Source organism: Doryrhamphus excisus, chromosome 1 (genome assembly GCF_030265055.1).
Source record: "Doryrhamphus excisus isolate RoL2022-K1 chromosome 1, RoL_Dexc_1.0, whole genome shotgun sequence".
Taxonomy (NCBI): Eukaryota; Metazoa; Chordata; class Actinopteri; order Syngnathiformes; family Syngnathidae; genus Doryrhamphus; species Doryrhamphus excisus.
This window is the reverse complement of record NC_080466.1, coordinates 35,508,834-35,531,928: the sequence shown is the minus strand read 5'-3', so window position 1 is coordinate 35,531,928 and position 23,095 is coordinate 35,508,834. Positions and strand designations below refer to the sequence as shown.

The window sequence follows — 23,095 nt, the reverse complement described above, 5'->3', positions numbered from 1 at the left end:
CACCGATGTCCACCATTTTGTGGCAACGTGCCGTTATTGAGGCGGAAGACAACCCAATTCAGTGAGAAACTTTATTCGATAGAAACCACACCAGAAGAGCCACAATCTCTTACATTCATTTTTTTTTTTACACTCGAATGTTCTTTTCTTCTGTAAATGTGATCAATTCCATACAAATGGACACAGCGGACAGTCTCCCGACACGCCACGTAAGCGAGCATCACGTCCAAACAAACAAACAAACAATCAATCATTCACTTAACAAGAAATGATCCTACAAAACATAAAAAAAAAGGCTACAGAGAAGAAAGTGACCAAACCATCCCATATAAACTATTTCTGTATGCATTAAGAGAGAGGAAGAGCAAACGTAACATAGGCTATATAATATAATAACTGACGTGTCCCGTGGCGGGTAAGGATGTCGTGTGTGTGCGGTCCACACAAGATGCTTTACTTTCATAGAAAGAATGGATTTATTTTGGCTAATGAGGCTTAACAACAATCAACCGTTATGAGGAAAAAAACGTCCAGGCTAACAATGACGCTTCAGTCGTCTGCATTAATTGTGCTTCAAGTCCTGCGGTACACTCGTGCCCATTGCCTGAACACAAAGCACTTCCTATGCACACTTCCTGTTCGGATAAGATGAACTAAAGTCCCCTCAAGCTCACACTGTATGAAAACTTCCATGTGTAATATCAATATCGCAAAACAGAAACTTTGTACCCGTTCACTGTATGACTTAGCGAATTACTTCAAGGTGCTTTTAGTCAATACCAGCCCAAATCTGGAGGAGCACACCTCTAGCTAACATACAAACGCACACTCTATTTAGACTTAAAAGCCGCTTTTCGCCCTGTGATGTTGTGTGAACAGCACTGGTGATGACTTTCACATCGACGCCATCAAATTGCATGTAACTCAACAGAGCCACTTTTAGTCTTTCACTCAGAACCCAGCAAAGCGATAAATTACTACCGTGTATGCGTTAGAACACCACCAGGTCCATATTGGTCCTGGCTGTTTGATGTCAGTGCTGTTCACACAGGAGAGCGCCACAGGATACAAATGTAGGGTTTCTCGGTATTCTGTGAAACAGGAACGGGAATCGCCAGAAAAAGCTGGGACGGTGGCCCATTCTGTATCCGTTCACTTCGAAAAGCATCTATATCCCGGCTTTCTGCTCTTCCCTTTCCTGTTGTGTGGAAAGTAAATGCCGCTACACGACAAAACTATCGCTATGTGTACCGTATGAAAACGTGTTAGATCCACTGCTACAGCTCTGGGATCTCTATGTGATCTCTTTTAAACACTACACTGACTTCATTCTTGTGTCTTCTCTAGCCACCAAAAACAGCACTGAAGTGCTTGTGACCGACTCGTGTCCGACAAAGTGCGTTTGGATGTTAGAACTCAGTAGCAACACTAAACGGGAGAATGGCACAGCACCTGCACCCAAACTCTTCCTCCATATTTGATATTGTATCTGGACGACCCCTGCAGACCAAATTCTTCAATATTTAAAAAAAAAAAAAAAGAAAGCGTATTTTGACTGGTAGTGTGAATATGTATACAAATGTATGTATTTTGTACACATCTGAAGAGGAATGTACCTTAAGCTGGTATTACTTCAAAAACAATAACACACAAGGCTTGTTGTTAACCGGCGAGTGCATGTTGTCCAGCGACGTACACAACGAAATATCTTCAGGCAAAACAAAAAAGGCATCATGACGACCGGCAATAACTTAAACACATCAAGTATCATCATAAATAAACGAGTGCCGTTAAACGACTCGCGCGCTGATTCAGCCGTCGAGTGGAGGTATCACACCATCATGAATATGAATGTTACGTAAGTTATCTTATTTATTTATTGTCCGTTTCCTTTCAATAGTAATGGTGTGTCCAAAAAAAAAAAAACAGAAGGTTTAAGTAAGCATTGGAGAGAGTGGCATGACTTGAATAGCAAGCTAATAGTAACTCATTCGGTATGAAGTCACCACGAGTCCACAAGAGCTGCAAGGCCTAGGGGGGAAAAATATGAACCTTTTCCCCCCTAAAGGGTGTTATTTGGCAAACTATTCCTCATAGTATGCACAGCAAACCACTAGTGCCTCTCTCTCGCTTGCTTTTATTATTTATTAACTCACCTCGACGATGTGATCCTCCGTGCTGAGGAGGTGAGTCACAACGCGTCAAAGTGATGAAGATGCCAGCCTGTCAGTCTTCCCCTCAGTGTCAACCCCTTATCGCCTCTGGGTTCAGAGGAGGTCATCGGGGTTAACGGCGGGTATAGGCTGCCTCCAGAAGCAGAAGGAACTGTACTCGGGCATGACGAAGGCCTCGTTCTGCTCCTTGCTCAAAAGCGGAAACACGTGCTCCACTAGCTCGCTCAGCCTGCCGTACCTGGCGAGCGGAGAGACGACAGCGGGATGATCTTTTGTAGCATTTCTAACGCCACAGAAAGGAGGCAACTCGAGATGAAAGTCTGGTTGTGTACGTACGAGGACTTGTTGCCCTTGGTCTGTTCCTGAATCAGCTCTCCCTTTGGGTTGACGGTGAAGATCCTGCAGACGGGGACTCCGACTTCCTTGTAAGCAAACACATCCTGCACACACAAAACATGACTTCAATTGCAAGTAATTAAAAATACAGGGTGATTGAAAAGTAACTGCCTATTTTGACACAGATCGTCCTTGTTAGCAGCTTCCTCATACATGAAAAGAGGAAGTGGACGTCAGCTCCATCACCTGTCTATAATGCCAGTTATTCGCCTGTTTCTCGCCTTTTTTGTTTTTTTACCACTGCAAGTGGCACTTGGCTCTATTTTTAGGTTATTTTGCAGCCGTGATCCATAACAAAAGCAGAGACGTCAGGTGAGAAACACTATTGACTTCAAGAATAAAGTCGTAGCAAACGACAGAAGTGGCATCTGTGTCGATCTCGCTTCCCAATCGTGTCTTTGTCTACAATCACATCTTTAATAAAAAGGTAAAAGTAACCTTAAAAGTTAATTTATCCTTTTTTTTATTCACCATTAATTTCAAACTGTTGCCTGCATTTAAACTGTAATACTATAAAATGGAAAGTTGATTTGGTTAGAGTACGTTTTGGTTAGTGTCAGACCTTCTGGAATGGATTAATGACACTAACCAAGGGTCTGGTCAATTAACCACACTTGAAATGTAAATCAATCACTGGTGTATAAATAATTTTGTACTTGTCCTCTTGTGATCAACTAAGTAACTTGATTTTTTTTTATGTCCATTTATATATAAAAAAAAACAACAACAAAAAATGTATTGCTCTGTTTTTATTTGACTTCTGGAGATGATTTCACGAAAATATTGAAGTTAATTCCCTTGGATCCATGATGTTATCCATTTTCTATTCAACTAATAATTGTTATCCTGGTAAGTAGAATGTAAACATACTTTTCTTTCCCTAACTGGTAACCTGGAACATCAGCAATTGCTGCAAAGTGGAGAAGGGGTAGGATGAAATACACTCTGCTTCTTGCTACTCCTTTTCAAATAGTACGTTCGATTGTGCAAGTGCAAACATGTGCTTCAAATTCAACTAAAGCATTCAATTGAAAGCATGAGAGAGGAGCGCATACTTGATTATGTAACTTTTCAGGAATCATTAGCCAAAAGTTTCCAAATAGTCATAGTGATGATGACGACGACACTTCAGACTGGATGTTTTGCGAGCGTGTCAGTTTCCCTTTGGCGAGTGTTGTAGACACACAGTCATCCACTTGCTGAAGATGTTCCCGGTGATGATGTCACAGAAAAAAATCATTTTTTTTCTATTTTTCTACAAAACAAGCATCTAACTCACGTTAGCTCTATTCCCAAAGGCGGCGTAGAAGGGCTGCTTGTTGTGCTGGAACAGGTTCTTGATGTCGGTGAGGCATTCGATCTTGAAGATCTCTGGTTTCTTCTCGATGACCTCCCTTGAAGCAAACGGACAGACTGATTAAAGCGTGGGCGCCCAAGTTGGGCATGGTCACTTTAGAAAAAACTTTGTTTTCCAGTAGACATGCGTGATGCACAGTGCAAAGCATCCGTTACAAAATCACGGATTGAATGTTATGACAGATGCAGCACTGTTGGCGGGGACTTTTCAGACGTTGCTGTGGTTACGCAGGGAGACGACAAAATGCAACAGTAAATATAAAGAGACAGCGCCCACCGCCATCCAGCGTAATCAACATTAAGTGCTATTTAACACAAAGCTGCTTTGTGATCAACACGGTAGATATGTGACCGATGTCGACAGAGGATGGCAAGAGGGTTTTTAGCGCAGCTTCCTTCTGTCTGAATCCCACCCATTTAGCATCCATCCAAATCTTGGACGGCCACATAAACAAAAGCCTCTAGCCCCTGTGGCCAATTACTGTCCACAACTCAACTCAACAACTCACAGCGGTTCCAAAGTGGCAGTTTAAAGTAGGAAATAAAGATGCTATAAAAAAGTAAAAAAAAAAAAACATTAAGTGGATGTCTAAAAGTGAAACACCTGACACATTTAGCACCTAATTATCTTGGAAGTGCTTGAGCACATGCACTATGTGAATTAGCAATAGGACTACAGAATGTACAGCACACCACCCAAGGGCACTGCAGGTGAGGGAGAATTTTAAATATTTTAGAATGACAGTATTTCTTAGATATACTTTTGTTTGTTTTGTCAGCACCTCTGCATAATTTATGCGTTTTAAAGTGTGATAACTAAATGTATTTTTATGTTATGCGTATGTGAAGTCATTCCTCATTTATTGTAGTTAGTCGGTGTGTGAAGTAACCGTCTCAAAATTCATTCATTCATTCATTTTCTACCGCTTTTCCTCACAAGGGTCGCGGGGGTGCTGGAGCCTATCCCAGCTGTCTTTGGGCGTGAAGCGGGGTACACCCTGGACTGGTCGCCAGCCAATCACAGGGCACATATAGACAAACAACCATTCACACCGATGGACAATTTGGAGTCACCAATTAACCTAGCATGTTTTTGGAATGTGGGAGGAAACCGGAGTACCCGGGAAAACCCACGCATGCACGGGGAGAACATGCAAACTCCACACAGAGATGGCCGAGGGTGGAATTGAACCCTGGTCTTCTAGCTGTGAGGTCTGCGCGCTAACCACTAGACCGCCGTGCCGCCCGTCTCAAAATTAATCAATGAAATATGTTCATACTTTGACCATAAAAAAACAGTTTGACCTCAATCTGTTCAGCATATTAAATAATATTACAGTATATTAATTCATTTGTACAAATACATGTATGAATCTCTTTGTTCTCTTTTCTGTTCGGAATAAAAGAAAATATGCTATTTAATGGGAATTGACAAGAAATATATGTGCTTTATTAAATTCGATGACTTTGGTATTTGGCTTTAAGACGCTCACAGTGTTCAATTTACCTGTGGAAGGCTGAGAAGAGACTGCTGGGGGACAACATGAGAGGCCCGCGGGGGAGGATGGTGCCGCCGTCGTTGACCCACTGCAGGTAACCCCTGGTCATGTCCGCCATGCCGATGGCGCGGGCCGAGCAGTAAAGAAACTTGTAGCCGTTCCTGCCGACGAGGAGAGAAACGTGACCCGTGGACATAGCACTGAGAATAGCACGCTAATTAGATCAGCTATAACAAGACGTTTGAAGTGAAAATGAATGTTTTTACCAAAGAAGGGATTATATTCATTATTATTACACACTGTGGGCACTGCAGTCTGCTTTTTAATCGACATTTGGTGACAATGATGCCTATTTGTTGCACACAAATGCTGGTGATAATAAAAGCAAACCCTGCATCTGGACTACTGGGAATCAACACACCTCCTTCGTCTGTCATCTATCAGTGTTGTGTTCCACTTACTCAGCTACTGAGTGGTAGAGTTTGGCGATTCCCTGGTGGGTCCAGTCCTTCCCTAACTGCGGCAAAATCTGTCCAAACACATCAGACCTGGAAGCGGCATTAAACAGAAAAATGAAAGGCACCATCATTACACCGCATGACAGGGGGAACAGAATAGACCATTCTCCAGTAACTAGAAGCATTAGCAGCGCGCAGGAAGAAATACATGGGCTCTGATGCTCAAATGTAAATGAGCTCATTATAGCCCCTGTAGCTCTTCTCGCTGCTAAGCTAAAGAAGAAGAAAAAAAAAAAAGAGTCACAGGTTTCCTGCAGGGTCGTGCACATAATAAGCTGCCATCAATCTGGCTGGTTTTGATGTCGGCCATGTAGGCGCCGCAATAGGTGGGCTTTCGGGGGAAGGAAGGCGACAGTGTGTGACAGAGGTGACGGGAGTTAGCAGGAAGTTAATTAAAAGGCGTAGCATAAATATAGAAATGATAATGAAAGGAGAACACATTGGCTATTTTTAGATAAATGGAAGAGCGTAATGATGTCTATCACCTGACTGTATGCAGTATGTTTTAGCGTTACCAAAAATACAACTCATAAAGAAGACTTATTTTAAGATGCATGCGTGGGCTGACTTGACAGGTGATGTCTTTTTTTTTCCCCCTCATTAAAACAGACTTTGCAGATGATGTCGAGTCTTATAATGTTTGATCTTGCAAGCAGATGTGAATTACGAGGGTGTCAACAAGGAATGAATTGCGCTCTAAAGAGGCTTCCGTGCATGGACTCACTTGGTGATTGTTCCGTCAATGTCAGAGATGATGACTTTGTCGTCCCAGTTCCACAAGTAGATGGTGCCCTCGCAACGGCATGTGCCCTGGTACTGGGTGGTGATGCTGAATGTTACGTCATTGGGACCTTCCTTCAGTTTCAGACTAGCCTAAGAAACACAGGAAAAAATCACTAAAATGTGTCTCCAATTTGCTCCTGGTAAAAGAAAAGAACCTGGAAGCTGGGCGTTTTTTTTTAATGCCGTGAGTACCGCTTCCAACCAGAAGATGGAGTGCCGATATTTCAAATGCACACAGTGCAGAGATCTCAAAACCAAATTCACTTACGATCTGATCAGAAGAGAGGCGTAGTGACTTCCTGTAAGTGTGTGACTTGGCGTGCTGCTGGCCGTCACTCAGCTGAAGTCTCTCCTGGCACGACGCAGCACTGACCTCTTTGCCCTCCTCGTCACTGGACGAGTCGGTGGTCTTAGCCCTTTAAAGTAGCAGTCAAAAAATGTCAACTTATGCGCACCATTAGCCAAAAGTATTCACTTTTTTTTTTTTTTTTAAGTTTTTGCACTTACAGCGGGATTAGATTCTCCTGTGCAATAGAGGATCCTTCCTCCCCTAATTGAGACTCTTCCTTGGTTTCAAGCTTAGTCTCAGACTGCAAAAGAGAAAGGAACAAAACAGTAAATTGATCTAATTTGAGAGTTTTAAACACTTTTATTCCAAAACAAATTGCCCATGCTGCACCAACCTGCTTGATTGCACTGTCTGCTCTTTTTCGCCAGAACCACCAGCGGCCGGACTTCTTTGGCATTTTCTCCTTCACCCAAGCCTCCTCTGTAGCCTGTAATACACACATTACATACAGTGCATGCCAATGACAATGCAACTTGTATTGAACACATCTCAATGCTCAAACAACAATAAAAACCTTTTGCATATCAGTAGGTGGAGTACAACTACGGAGTGGTTTGAGCAAAAAAAACTAGAACCAAAAATGGAAACATGATCCAAGATCCAGTCTATTTATCCTCTAAAAGCACAAACTCAAGCCCGGGGGGGACAAATCTGGACCGCGGAATTGTTGGGAAAATAGCATTGAGTTGGCCCACCTCACGAACCTTATCAAACAAAGTGCTGAAAGCGCTACGAGTAAGTAAGTAAGATTAAGATAGTAAGTAAGATTCCTCCGGCATAAACTACTCGGGCATTATGATTATTTTTATATTATTATATCATTATTTTAGTCTGACTGATGTGTGTCCCCCGAGTCTTTGAGCATGAACTGATGAAGCCTGCTTGAATGACAGTCAAAATGTATTCTAAGACAACCTGAACAGTCCAGCTGCAATCGAGTGAACGCTCATTTTTATTCATATGGTTAACTCCATGAAGTACCTTACTATCACATTGTCTTATTCTTTTTATTTCTCTTTAAGTACTTTGATGGAGTTGAACACAGGAAGTGGCCAGACCAAGTAATTAATGAGGCACAGAGGCCTACTCCTTTTCGGACATTCTGAATTGTGCAAGTGTAAACATGTGCTTAATTGTTATATTGTATTGAAACTCTTAAGCATGTTGGAAAAAATAAAAATAAACAACTAGCATATCTATGTAAATTACCTTTGGTAAATTCTTCTGAAACGCTTGTAGACTCAGAATCAAGGGAGCAGCTAGAGTCCAGTTATAATATCTGTGTGCACAAAGAGAGTAGACAACCATATTATTATTTTTAATTCTGCTGTGCATTTCAGTGTTAACATAAAAAAATGCTTACCTGTTTCCTATCTTTACAACAAGGTTGGGGTTATCTATAATTGCGGGATTTTCAGCAAATTCATGGTAGGTAATGATATGCTCCATAAACTTTTCTGCAAACACAAAAGACAGAAGAACATTACAAAGAGAGAAGAGTAGAGGAAGCAGAAGTTCAAAAAGGCATTGTCAGCAGTTAACTCTGAAGTACTGAAGTGTACTTTATTTGCAGTGGGCGCCAACCGAAGGTTACCTTTGGATATTTCTGCGTTTTCAGTGAGGCCTCCGCACAGCGACAAGGTGACGTCAGGGACGTCACTGGCGGAGTCAGATAGACACTCTGTGCCACTGTCTGCCGCAGCGCTGCCGACTGACTGCGGTGACTGGGAACCGGACCGCATCTCCGTGTCCATCCAGTGCTTACTGGCTGCCTCCGCCTCACTGCAGAAATACAAAATAAGTATGTAGTGAGGCTGTGTTGACACTAAAGGTTCAGTTCTTTGGTCGAGACCAAATATTTTTGGTGCCCCGCCCTGCTTTTACTCATGTTTTAACTGTGTATTAACCAATAAATGTTGTATTTTGGTGTGTCTTCTATTCTTGCTTTATTCAACTTAATTCTTCTGTAAAGTGTCTTTGAGTATTTTGAAAAGCGCCACACAAATAAAATGTATTATTATTATTAAAAAAATATTTTTTTAAAAAGATACTTTGTGCGCCTTCTGGTGTGGTTCTCTTTGTATTTACACAGGTATTTCTGCCATGGAACCAAAGGCTGTGTGTCAATGGAGGCCTTTCCTACAATTGGGTGCAATTTGCGTTGTCATGACATCACGTGCTATATTTTGTTTTAAAAAAATTCAAATTTAAATTTGAAAAATCACATCACATCACATCACAAGCATAACAATATGAAAACTAATGAATTGATCTTATGGGCCGCACGGTCAACAAGTGGTTATCATTAGCATGTACGCCACATAGTCAGGAGATCGGGAAGACCTGGGTCAATTTTCCGCTCGGACACCAGAATGTACCCTGCCTCTCTACCGAAGACAGCTGGGATAGGCTCCAGCATACCCGTGACCCTAGTGAGGATAAGCAGCATTGAAAATGGTTGGATGGATGGAATTGAGCTTACTTTTTTAATGTAAAACTGGCATGTTCCACTAAAAATAATAATAAAAGTGAAACAATTTCTACATTTTTTGTCAACTTTCTTAACAAATGTGATTTGTTTCTATTACGTCTTTAATGCTTTAAAACATTAAAATAAGTTCTGTCCTTGTCCCCAAACCACAAAAGCAAATCAATGCACCGGAGTTCATCTGATCCAAGCCAAACACGGCATGTCTGAACGCACCAAAAAAAAATGTCCCTTGATGCTACACCAATCTAACCTCTTGGGAAAGTATCTTGCAGCTACGTCGGGTTCAAGTGCATTCAGGTCATCTAGGTAGATGTCCTCAGGGCCCTGATGATGGCTCCTCTTAGGGACACCTGTTAATTCAACAAGAGGAATGAATGAGTCACCATCTTACAAATGGCAACATCCGCCAAATAATACCTTTCTTTTTCGAGGGTGAGTCACTCTGCTGGCTGGAGGGGGTGGAGGTGACCACACTGTACGGCAGGATGTCCACAGGCTGTGTGAGAGTGACAGGACTCTCACAAGCGGTAGCGGTGGTAGGGCAGCGAGGCTCTGGCTTGACGATGCTGCATACAGAGGGGGCCACGCCTTCGGGTCCACCAAGCTCACCCTCGTTCTCCATGGCCTCTGTGCTGAGGATGACACGGAAGTGGGTGCTCTCTGAAGGGGTGATGGTCACTGTCTGTTTTAGTTCTGCCTTCTCCTTTTTGGTGACCTGAACAATTAAAAACAACAAAGGTTTAAACACAAAAGCGCAGCCTGGAGGGGGGTGTCACCTTGAAAGTTGGGAGGTTGCTTTCTTACTCTGGTGGTTTCTGGAAACTCTCCCCAGGTCCACTGCATGTGGGACTCAGCTCTGAGCAACGATTCTGAGGGTCTCACCACCAGTTCCGAGTCACTCTTGGGTGAAAAGGCCTGAGATAGGCTGTGGCTAGAGAAACAGAGAAATACATAAATACATAAAGACCAGTTTATTATTAGTTTTTTTAACATAATTTTGAGACTTACAGTGGTGTGACAAGTGTTTGCCCCCGTTCTGATTTTTTTTGTTGCACTTAAATGTTTCAGATCAAACAAATTGAAATATTTTTACTTTTTAAACCATTTTAACCTATAAATGTTGTTAGAATATTGTGTTATGTTTAAATGATGCCAAAGTTTCAGGTAATGAATTTTACGCATCCAGAAGTTGGATCCTGAAAGAAGTTTGGGATGGCTCTGAATGCTCGGTTTCAGAGTTTTTTCGAACCCGGGTACAAGCTGTTTGCTGTACAAGCTGAGTGGGACGGACCAATCACAGCAGAGTGGGTGTGCTCTGAGGCACGTCAAGGGTGGAATAAATAAAATAAAAATAAATAAATAAAACAGATTAAAACATATTGGGAATCCAGGGAATAGGTGCAGATTCTGGAAGATCTCGAAAGCTTTCTGTGAGGGTGTGTAGCTGTTCCAGGAGTCCACAACTCAATAGAAAGGGCTGAAAATTAGCATTAAAAGTACCCTTTAAATGAAACTTTTTATTAAGGAAGAAAAAAAATCCAAACCTATATGGTCCTGTGATTCCAGAAAGAAAGCATTTGGGATAAGTCTGGAAAAGGTTGTAAGGTAATTTCTAAAGCTTTGCGAATCCAGCGAACTAGAGTGACAGCCATTATCCACAACAAAGTAGTCCATGTGCCGTGGACTGAATCGTTTTTCAAAATCCAGTGTCCAAGCAAAGCATCCTATGTGTTGCTGGATCATTCTCTATGCATTTTTTATTGAGTGTGACTGCTAAATAACCTGACACGGGGCCAAATAATGCTGCTCCAGCCAGCAACTTCATAAAGAAGGTGAGAAACATTATTGAATAAAAGAATGTAAGAAGATGGTGGCCGATCTCGCCAGGACGTTGTATCCTGGTAATTAAAGAAGAAATCAAGAAAGCAAAGGCTGCAAAATGAGTAAAGGTGATTAAAAAAAAAAAAGATCACAAACAATGGAAGATGTTGAGAAGTTCTTGGTGTGGATGCCCTCCTTTCCATTCCTCTTCCCAACCAGTCTTCAATATAGGTAAAAGTGATGGTAAATTATCCATTTCATTCCTCCTTTTTAATTATTTTTAAACGTAAAACAAAAAATGTTTTCAGATAAAAAAAAAAATTTGGGTGTCTGGAACAGATTAATGAGATTTACACCATTTCGTAAGGGAAAATTGCTTGTTTCGTTTTTTTGTCTGACCTTCTGAAACAAATTAATACTGAAAACCAAAGTACTTGCAAAGCAAAATACTTCTGAGGTGGTAAAAGTTTGCCTCTCGTCATTAGTGTTGTTACATCCATGTTAGAGCAGAAGTAATGTTCCTCACAACATTCTGCACTGACAAATAAGGTGCACATGCTTTTCAAAGACTACAGTGTACATTTCAAATCCAGATTCAAACCCACCTGTCGTCTGCTGTCCAGTCCCCATCAGACAATGCATAACCATCCAGGTTACGTCTGGCTGTAGGTAGTTTAGGGTCAATGTCTCGTATTGCGGATCCTGAGGGTGATCTGTATAATAAAAGACACATTAATTTGGACATGAAATGGTCATGCAAGCCAAAACGGACTCCGGACCCACCTGGAAACATGTTGCACCACAGCCTCCTCATCAGAGCTCAGGTCCATCTCAAAGATCTCCTCGTTTTGGCCCAGTGTGGACACAGGCGTGACCACGGCAGCAGCAGGTGTGTTAGCAGCATTAGCATTAGCAGCAGTGACCGCCACGGGCGGGGTCAGTTCTTCTCTTCGAGGGTCTCCTTTGTGCTTCTTCCTTCGTCTTTTCTTCTTTTTTGTGGCCATGCTGGTGGGAGCAGGCGTCTCTGGACGTTCTTCTGGGGCGACCGGCCTGTGCTCCACTTCTGATATCCAGAACAGGTTGCTGTCTGTTGGGATCGGGGAGGTGGCCAGGTGGGCTGGGACGAGCTGCTGGAAGACAGGGTCAGGATGAAGAAATGTAGATGAGCGGGTGTTTCATGACAGCTATATACGGCAGAGTTGTAACAAATGAAGGTTGCTTCACGAGAGACATTCACAAATGTATTGGCTAGGGATCGACCGATATGGTTTTTGGGGGGCCAATGCCGATACCGATTTTTTTCCATCACCCTTAGCCGATGGCTGATTTTGCTTGGGCCGATATTTGTGACCGATACTGCTTTTGATCCCTCAATTTACATGAAAAAAATGACAATGATAAAAAAAATATTACAGGTCTCATGTTTAAACAAATACTGATTGAAATGTAAACACTGAACACAGTAGGATTCAGCTTTCTTAAACACACATTTAAACGGCATTATCAACTTTAACCATGTGCAAAACTTTTCTGTCGTAGTTTAAATTTATCTAGCATCGATGTGATGACTGCTCTTCCGCAGCGTGACGCGCACCCCACCCCCGCCTCCACACACACAAACACATCACACTGACACAATTTAGTATGATATATAAAACATTTCTCTCATCATTAAAGTTGGTGTTGTGCACGGTAAAGACCTCTTATAAGCAAACATGGCTGCTCCAATTCCTTCTGTGCGTGTGTGTGTGCTCGGAGAGAGCGCACACACATAACATGACACGCATTTAAAGTTGCATAGTTGTTCATTCTTGTTCTGCTCAACTAGTGAGAGTGCTTTTATTCGTCTGTTGCGTTGGTATGTGATGTTTTTGGGCTTTCTTGTTGTCCCACCGTGACTTAAACTGTTACGCCTAGCGATCACCCAGTGTAATGTGATGGGCTTAGTAAAGTGTTAAAAGCAAGCTAACTCTTACTTGTGAGAACGCGCCCTTGATGTGATTCAACAGTAGGGGGCCGGGTACCGCGACTACGTGTGTTGCGGGGTCCTCTGATGCCTGACTGTAAATCATGCAGTGGAAAAGTACATCGGCGAACCCACGTGCGTATCGGCCGATACCGATACAAGGAAAAAACGCAAATATCGGCCCAATGTATCGGTCGATCCTTAATATTGGCACACTTGTCCGCTGTAACTTACATTCAGCTGCTCAGCTTCCTGAACAAAGAAGGCCTCGCCATTGTCCCCGAGTTTCATCTGCAATTCTACAGGCTCTCCATTCACTTCAATGTCAATCTAGGGAAGAAAAAAAAAAAAAAAAAAACACAAAAATGCTGAAGAAATATGGCACAAAGTTCACCAGGCACAACATGCAACAACACAATTGTTCCCAAATACAACAAAAAACACCATTGTTAAGTAGCATTGCATTAATCTTCTTGGGCATGGACTTGAGCAGAGGCGCACAGGTTGTTACTGGAATCCACTTCTTCTTCTTCCATGATGACATCACTGGTGCAGCTGGTGAACCTCCTTCTGCGTGAGGATGCCCCACTGACATTGTCCTCTTTTCCACCTTCACCTTCTTTAGCATGGCACTTGTTAACCATCTTGGGAGTGTGTTTGAACTCCTATGTTTGAAAAAGAAATGCTATGCTCCAAGAAGACCCGCTCTGCTCTCTTGTGGTGGCAGCACTCATGCAGCCCCTGACCATGGTGCTACGACTACCATACTTGACTCTAGGCCAGACACAATGATGTTGCTGTTCACTTGTGTGGCCAACTATTTAGACAATACTGGCTCTGTAAAGCATATCCAAGTCCCATTTCTATAATGGCGTCCTTTACTATTGTGAGATACTTATTCCGGCGCAGAGAAATACATGGAAGGTTGCACAACATCCCATTTTTGGCTGCCCTTCTTCCTCTTTTTGTTTCCTCTCACCACCTCCCACGCATTCAAGTTGTAACACTGTTGCCATAGGAACCACTCATTCATTCTTCCTGTGCCTTCATCAGCATTCTGGGGAGATAGTCAGAAAGTCCCGAGCGCTACATGATCCCGCAGGATCATTTATTTTAGAAGCACTAACAGGCTATTCACAAGGACATGTTTTCAGGTCAAAACGGTGAAGTATTTTATCGTTTCAGCCTCTCGTCCACAGAACAGGCTTCTGGGTGCCCTGAAATTGTATTTTTTGCTTGCTTGTCGTTTTCATATAGATGGCCAAATCCGTGTTCTTGAGAAACAATGACGTCACCGATCCATTGCCGTAAAATGTCAAACGTGGGAGAAAAAGAGCCAAGAACATGTCATCTGTGCTCGGCAAAAAAGGCAGTGATGAGTACTCTGGGAATTCTCTCACGAGCAAATAATTCCAAAAAACAGCCTAAATTAGATGGGAAGCTAGATTAGGTTTCCTATGCTCAGTGAGGTGCTTATTCCATTTCATTTAGGCAGTTCCAATTGGTGTAATTACTCACATGAAACTGCTACCCAATCTTAATTTAGGCAGGTGGGTTGCATGGAACACGCTTCATGTTGTTGTTCCTGCACCAAACATAATAATGTAGCTTAAAAGATTAGTTCCGCTCTGAGGCTTACATTTCAAAATTAGGATTGGTTTTGACCCAAAACGTGGAAAAACCTGAGGCGACGGACTGGCTGTTGAAACGAGTCTATTTATTGAAGACAATGCATGAAACGCTGCTGGTGATTTGTGCATGACAAAGCCGTACAAGAACTCACCACTTTCTCTTTGGAGCGCAGCACGCCCAGCTTGCCGAAGCGCACATGGAAGGGTGAACATTGGTAGGTGCCGTCCCTTTGGCGGACAACCACAACATCGATGCAGCCGGACAATGTGGCCTGGTTGATGCCCTTGTACAGCTCCTTGACGGTGACCAACACCTGGCCGGCCAACTGACCCACGTAGTTCATGGTGTCCACCTGGAGATGCAAAGTGATCATAACTTCATCATAACAGTTAGTCATACGTAATGGAGGAAAGCTTGCTCATTTACTGCATTTGTTGCAAAAGGAGGTAAACCGACAGATTTGGATTTGTTCAGGCCAAGGATCTTTTTTTAGTGGAGCTTGTAAACATCCCCGCCCCCCACCTTTGTTTGCATAACCTGAGAGGTAGATGTTTTGTTCAGTCTAGCCCTGAGAATGTGAGGGGCTTAGTGACTGAAAGCGTGTTCGTCTACATGTGAAAAACTTGAAATGTTTTCCAAGAGACTGAACCAAATACATTCATTCATTCATTTTCTACTGCTTATCCTCACAAGGGGATAAGCTTCGGGCAAAAGGCGGTGGCCAGCCAATCACACGACACATATAGACAAACAACCATTCACACTCACATTCATACCTATGGACAATTTGGAGTCGCTAATTAACCTAGCATGTTTTTGGAATGCGGGAGGAAACCGGAGTACCCGGAAGAAAACCCACGCATGCACGGGGAGAACATGCAAACTCCACACAGAAATGGCCGAGGGTGGAATTGAACCCCGGTTTCCTAGCTGTGAGGTCTGCGCGCTAACCACTCAACCACCGTGCAGATAAACTACAGAACTAAACAGATCGTTTTGGAAAACCAAGGAAGCACTGCTGGAATAGTTGCATATTCTGGAAGATCTAGAAAGCTTTGTGTGCTGGTTATTGTCTGTAGCTGCTCTATAGGAGTCCACAACTCGATACAAAATGAGCATCATAAGTTCTATTCTGTCGGAATTCCAATTTGTGCTTTTTTGTCTTCATTCACAATATGACATATTTTGAAATGGCAGTGTTGTGATGAAGCTAAGCAAAGAGTTAGTTGAGTTAATTGATCGTCAGTGATCGTTAATTGATGATGTTGGCACTTAGTCCTCCACACTAAGAACTCCACACAGAGATGGCAGAGGGTGGAACTGAACGCCGGTTTCTAACCACTCGACCTACGTGCAGCCCTGAACCAAATACATAGAACACAAAATATGGGCAAAAAAAGCATGTAATCCAAGAATTGTGATTATTGTGATTTGGCTGCAAATTAAGAATTGCTTGATATAATTATTTAGAAATACCATTTTACGTCATCAAGTTCTGCTTTTTCCTACTCCTTTTCGGCCATGTTGAATTGTGCAAGTCTAATCATGTCATGTACTTTAATGTTTTTAAGCATATTTGAAATCCACTAAAGCATTACCAGTAGCAAAAAATGATTTGTCAATGGCGACTAGTCTGATAAGTTGGGACTTGCAGAGACCAAGACAAAACCCTTGCCTCCATGTATCACCGACTGGATGGTTAGCGCCGTCTTGGTTGTTGCAGCCGAAGAGACTCACCAAGGACCACGTGGGCCTGAGAGGTGAGGACTCGCCCAATTCACTGCTGTCAGTGTTGTCCTCAGTGCTGGTTCCTGGACCACTGAGGATCTTTGTCTCTTCATTGTGTACAGCTCTTAATTGTCCACCATGACCACACATCCTGCCCCATATCCGCTGATACCTTATAGTACTTCAACCATGCTCAATGCTGTCTTTATTTATCCCCCTACCTTATCACTATCATAAATTTTATAATTCTTTGCATAGTTTTTTTTTTTTCGCCGAGTGCAGAATGTGCCGATCTCAGCCATAGAGGTGTCTTCTTTAAGGTGCTGATGGCTGATAAGTGGGTGCCTATGCAGTGTTTTTCCCCTGATAAGAGCATATTTTTAGTGTCACGTACGGTACAATCATGGCGGTGTCTGCTTGCTAATCCAAAAGGGTTTTGTGTGGCTTTTGTTGACTGTGGGCCTCAACTAATAAACATGCCGTAGTTTCCAGCTCCTCAACAAAACACATCTGAACTATTTCCATCTGGAGCATGTGCAAAAAGGCTGCAGTCAGAAGGCAGTTGAGATGCATTCACGGACTGGTGGTGAGTGGGATATTTCACATTCTTTTTGAAAATGCACAATTCCCCTACTTCTGAGTCTAAAAAATAAAAAAAATCACTGTACTCGGCGAAGGGAGCCGCAACAAGACCCGCATTTACGACACCCTTACTGTATTACCAAAATTAGACTGTGTGTGCGCCACTCTTATTTTGAAATCCAGACATTTCATCTGTAAAAGTCTGCTCTTACGTTGAAGTATGAAAGTTTGACCTATGTGTAAATGTTTGAAAAGAAACAGGACTGGGTGTGCTGTTCTGAGCTGTGGGCAAAAGAGGGATTAGCAAATTGTGCTATTGTGTTAACATGATATCTCGGGAGTGTGTAACTGTAACCTCAGCTTTCTGCGACCTTTACATGTTTTTCTTCTCCATGCTTTTGTATAGAACTCATCTGCTTCACCACACCAATGCACCTGCTCACGATGCCCTGAGAATCTGACGGTTCTTGGCCGGAAAGAACATCACCGTGCTGGAACAACCTCCTTATTCACCTGACCTTGTTCTGTGCCACTGTTTTATTTTCCCCAAAGCTTAAGGGGGTCACCAAGGGGAACCGTTTTGAAGACATGGAGGCCATCAAGAGGGCTGCAACGACGGGCATTCTGGAAGTGCATAGAAGCGTGGCAGAAAAGGATGGACGAGTGCATTCGACTTGAGGGGGGATTACTTTGAAGGTGAAACCATGTCAACTCTTGTTTGGACTTGAAATAGATTGTGACACCAGTCCTGTTACTTTTCAGACACACCAGCTATCCGACTGTCTCTTGTATAGTTTCCATTTCACACACAACTTGTGTGAAGTCAGTGGATAACAAAACGCTTGGTACTAAAGCACAACACACACAGTCTGAGTAACGATCACTGCAATCACTCCGCTTGTGTCTGTGCGCATTGGCTCTATATGAAATCAACACAAAAGAGACTGGGCATCCTCTTCGTGAAGGCGGGGCCACACGGAGTGCTAGCAGTTAGCAAGCAAACACGAATATGAATGAAGGCACAAAAGCCGAATGCCACAGTTCCCGAGTGGATGTGCAGCACAGCCTTCCTTCTGACAATCAACGCTGACTGAGGCTTTTGATCGGCGCGGTAAATATTAAGCGAAACAGCGCGTCACTGTGCGTGTTCAGAGCGCCGCGGGCTGCGGCCCAGCTTGTAATGCACAGGAAGCAATGGTAATGGTATTATTTCATTTGAACATGCATCAGATTACAATTGAGTGCATCCCATAATCAGTTCCCAGTTCCACATGTCCAAGGTCCATGTCCAGGAGTAGGAAGAAGCAAAGCTTATTAAAACCTACCCCTCCATCTGGTACTTTTACAATCAGTAACTGTTACATTTGTTCACTTCCTACTTTCCTAATATAGTTTACATTTACTTTTTTACTTTATTATTATTATTTTTTTTGTCACATACCAAAGTACGAGGTGATATGACCATACAGTGACATAATGGGTACCATAGTAACTGTCAATATAGTGATATATATCTGGTTCAAGACTGGTTCATGACACTAAAAGAATGACACTAAAAGGACGGCGACCATCTAAACCCACGCAAGCCATGCAGTTTGTCATATCCATTATTTTACACCGCTCACATATGACCCCCTACAATAGTTTAACAAATACTACATAACTGTGTGTGTGTAGGCTTTATATTGAAGCTTTTTTTTTTTATAGTGTAGCATTGCTGGGAAGTACTTTCCATTTCCCAGTGTGCTTTGCTGTTTTTGTAAATGTCTGGAAAGCACATGGTAACATACACATAGTAGTCTGTTAATATTCTGCATTATGCGTTGGTAGTGTCTCTATTTTATCCACCTATTGCATTGCTGTGTGTAGTTGTTTTGACACAATGACTCGGAATTGGGTTTGAGCTGGTGACAACCCGTAATTCTTAGCCAATATAGTATGGCTAAGAATTGTGCACTACACTTACCATCTAGTGGTTCAAATGTGACATGACACAATGATCTTTAAATGACTTTTTTTTTTTTTAAAGGTCGAAATTATCAAATATCAGCACAATTATCCACTCACAACCTTTGTTATGACAGGCCTAGATATCGCCACATGTACTCAAACAATATTACTTTTTGCATCTGGGATGCCCCAAAGACAACATTTTCTATAGGCTTTTAACAACAACAACAACAACAATTTGTCGAAGCAGACAGACAGGCTAAGCACAAGGATCACGCTACTAGCTCAAACCAAGCTAAATGGTTGAGTTTGTTTGACAAAAAGTAGGAAAAAACAAGAGCTGATTTAATCCGACCCCTTGCTTGTTTACGTCCTTTGTTTAACTATTTGTACCATTTTTCTAGGGAAATTTTCTTGCTTTGGTTAGAGTCCATTTTGGTTTGAATCAGACCTCATGAACGGATTAATGATTTTAATCAAGGCACCACTGTACCCGATACCAGGGGTTGCCAGCCGCTCAATTGCAATTGACAAGTCAATCTTAGGGACTTGCCCAGTGCAACGTTGTTGTAAATTCCCCAATCATAATTTTGTATTCCATGGAGGCACTGTGCAGGGCGGACTTTGCGCCCAGAGCTTGGCTCCCAAAGCCCAACTGGAGGGGCCAGTGCGCGCCAATAGAGCAAAATGCACAATGACAAAAAACTGAAATACTGAACCCAACAACTAATAACACTAAGCTGTGTCTTTACATGTGTAGAACTTAAATTGTCCAAAATGGCCACTGCCTTTTACCCTGAAAACACCACTGTACATGACTACACCAGAGGTGTCCAAAGTGTGGCCTGGGGGCCATGTGTAAAATCAAATGAAACAATGCTTTCCACATTATAAAAAGGACCAGGTTGGAATTTACGTTGTGCTGCAAAACTACAGTAGCTACAAATGAAGTTGTTGACAACCTGATCCAATCATGTAACAGTGTTGACAATGTTATTTAATACCTTTTTAGCTGCACTGAATAACAAATTGGCAGAATAAAGACTTTTTATTTCATATGAAACCGTACTGAGGATGTTTTACTCCATTTTATTGGTCACCGAATAAAAAACAGCAACATTAATTACATAAAATACCTCGAGGAGAAAAAAACCAACTAACTTACTTAAGGAGTTGCAGATAGTCTTATTATCATCATGTAAATAATCAAACACAGCATTGAAGCACAATTTTCCCCTCATATTGTACTTTAAAATGCAGATTTAACGACTGAAGTTAGCATATCAAAGCTAGCATGGCTTGTGAACGTCATTGCAGCGACGAACGTCACGGGACTAATGTTGTAAAGTATGGACAACAAAGGGGAGAAAAGGGAGACACACGTCTTTTCTGTGAGTAAAAGTGGTGATATTAGTTATTATTTAAGGTTTTTTTAGAGGGAAGGTAAATGAGGGGAAAACTTGAATGAGACGCCGCTAGCCGCTGTCGTCTTGCTAGCTGCTGTTACGTTGATATGTTACCGTTAAATGGCAGCGAATTGCGGAATAACAGACGAGGGCTGCGTCTTAATTTTAATGTCGCGATTCATTCGTGGATGCCGTTGGTTCATATTTAACTGAATGGAATTCAATGAATTGTTGGTGGCAAACAAAACGGGCGAGCTTAGAAGCTACCAACCATTAGCTACTTTCGAGCATAAACGAAAACGTCGCATGAATACGATTTGTTTTTCTTACCTTATTTTGTCTTCTGCAGGATGTCCCGGTTTGTTAGCAGCGAGTCCAAATGTCCTCCATGTCCTCAGCCGTGAAAGTCCTCCCGAACCTTCTGACGTGTCGGTGGTGCCGAGACCACCGAGGCTGAGACAGAACACTTGATGATGATGAGGCGGCCAGCCAGCAAGAACACACAGTCACACACACACAATTTCCTCTTCGACTTTAACCTAAGCTACTCATCGTCTTCGATATGAGCTTGTTTTTTACTGACAACATGAGACCGTTTGTCGCCCTCGGTATACGCACGCGTACTTCACTCAGTGTTGTCAACTTGCAGGGGCGTCCAATGCCGCACAATACAATTTAACAACAAAAAACAAAACTACAACAGCAAAAAAAATGTGAAACAAGGTGTACTTTCACGAGACTAAATATTATATTAAAGATTTTTCATTTTTGGAAAATTAGACTGGAGAATTTTTTTTTTTAAATGTAGTACAGTATTTTAAAGAAAACCTGAATTACAAGTACTGATATGGTAATGGTAATGGTTTAATCTCATTTGAACATGCATCAGATTACAATTGAATGCATCCCATAATCAGTTCACAGTTCCACATGTCCAAAAGGAGTAGGAAGAAGCAAAGCTTATTAAATCCTACCCCTCCATCTGGTACTTTTACAATCACAAACTGTTACATTTGTTCACTTCCTGCTTTCCTAATATAGTTTATAGTTTAAGTTATGAATTTATTAAGTTAAATTATGAAGTTATTAAATGTTATTAATTTAAGTTTTTTATTATTTTTATTTTGTATTTTTATTTTTTTACATTTGTTCACTTCCTGTTTTTTAAAAATATATATATTTTTTTATTTTATTTTTGTCACGTACCAAAGTACGGGGTGATATGACCATCCAATTACATAATGGGTACCATAGTAACTGTCAATATAGTGATATATATAGCACATCATGGTCCAAAAGGAGTTGGAAGAAGCAAAGCTTATTAAATCCTACCCCTCCATCTGGTACTTTTACAATCATTAACTGTTACATTTGTTCACTTCCTGCTTTCCATAATACAGTTTAAGTTTTTGGGTTTTTTTTTTAATAATGTACCTCGTACCGAAGTAGGAGTGTTTCAAATGTACTTCTTCCCTGAGATCATATTTCTCCTCTCTTGTAGAGAAGTATTGGATGACATTTTTAGCTAATTGGTTATTTTTAGCCTTATGCATTATTTTAGCTGTTTGAAGATGAACTATATCAGCAAGTTGAAGTATTTGTGATTTTCGAAATAAGGAGTTATGTTCTCTGTAGGCGGCATTGTGAATTATCCTTACTGACCTTTTTTGCAGTACATTTAGCGAGTGAAGATTGCTTTTATAGTTATCACCCCATATTTCCACACAATAAGTAAGATATGGTAGAACCAGAGAGCAATAAAGAGTGTGGATTTGAAAAACAAGTTTAAAAAACAAAAAGTTCACTAGTTAGTATAATGCTTAATACATATTATTTCATGCTGTTTGTGCTACTTGTTTGAAGTGCTATACCAAATGCAAAGTACAACAGTAAACCGGTTATACTAATAGCTCTAGTGGTTAAACCATTATTTGCAATGTAAATGCATCATTTTCCACGACATTATTAACCCATTATTAGTCTATCTTATCACATACTCATTATGTAACTGTCTGTCCATTGAATATGCATCATTTAAGTCTTTGTTTTAAAGTTGAGTTTGTGTATTCCAAAGAGCCTTCAAGTGGAAACCTAGAAAACAAACACGGCATTATCAGTTGCTTGCACTGGAAAAACAACATTCCCTCACTACGTTCCACACACTTTGACACTCACGTGATGACGTCCAGAAGAAGCTGGCCTCAGCACCTTGCACACTAATTTGTATGCAGTAAACCACCTCAGCTCAGCTCCAACAGGTTCCGCCCCGGGGTTAGAACACACACATATACTGTAGTGCTATGTCAATGACAACCTCTGCGTACTTAACACAATACGGGCATTGGGTGGAGATGTAAGAGGTTTATTTTTTTCCTCTCTTTACAGTTCTTTCTCATTTCCAATACCACTAAGAAAATAATGTGCCTTTTTTCTGCTGTCAATCA

The 23,095-nt window shown here is 41.7% G+C and overlaps 1 protein-coding gene across 2 annotated transcripts; it reads right to left on the bottom strand.

Moving 5' to 3' along the window:
- Positions 1 to 57: 57 nt before the first annotated feature.
- On the bottom strand, positions 58 to 21,298 carry lpin2 (lipin 2). 2 transcript variants are annotated; one of them, XM_058046146.1, is made up of 20 exons: positions 20,982 to 21,298; positions 15,137 to 15,337; positions 13,588 to 13,683; positions 12,171 to 12,517; positions 11,993 to 12,100; positions 10,371 to 10,497; positions 9,984 to 10,281; positions 9,817 to 9,916; positions 8,670 to 8,857; positions 8,439 to 8,532; positions 8,285 to 8,354; positions 7,410 to 7,502; positions 7,234 to 7,316; positions 6,995 to 7,142; positions 6,668 to 6,816; positions 5,887 to 5,973; positions 5,434 to 5,586; positions 3,850 to 3,964; positions 2,511 to 2,614; positions 58 to 2,412 (listed from the first exon to the last, which is right to left on the bottom strand). In XM_058046146.1, the coding sequence occupies exons 2-20, from the start codon at positions 15,326 to 15,328 to the stop codon at positions 2,268 to 2,270; spliced, it is 2,697 nt and encodes an 898-aa protein (XP_057902129.1). In that variant the 5' UTR covers positions 15,329 to 15,337; positions 20,982 to 21,298; the 3' UTR covers positions 58 to 2,267. The 2 variants fall into 2 exon arrangements, with proteins under 2 accessions (XP_057902129.1, XP_057902130.1); XM_058046147.1 differs by having other exon boundaries at positions 12,171 to 12,514.
- Positions 21,299 to 23,095: the final 1,797 nt, after the last annotated feature.

Excerpts from the sequence above, each read along its gene's own strand:
- lpin2 (XM_058046146.1), bottom strand. The coding sequence starts at position 15,328 with ATGAACTACGTGGGTCAGTTGGCCGGCCAGGTGTTGGTCACCGTCAAG. Across the intron at positions 7,317-7,409 it reads CAGACAGTGCAATCAAGCAG|TCTGAGACTAAGCTTGAAAC; the intron begins GTTGGTGCAGCA and ends TCTCTTTTGCAG. Across the intron at positions 2,615-3,849 it reads CCTTTGGGAATAGAGCTAAC|GATGTGTTTGCTTACAAGGA; the intron begins GTGAGTTAGATG and ends TTGTGTGTGCAG.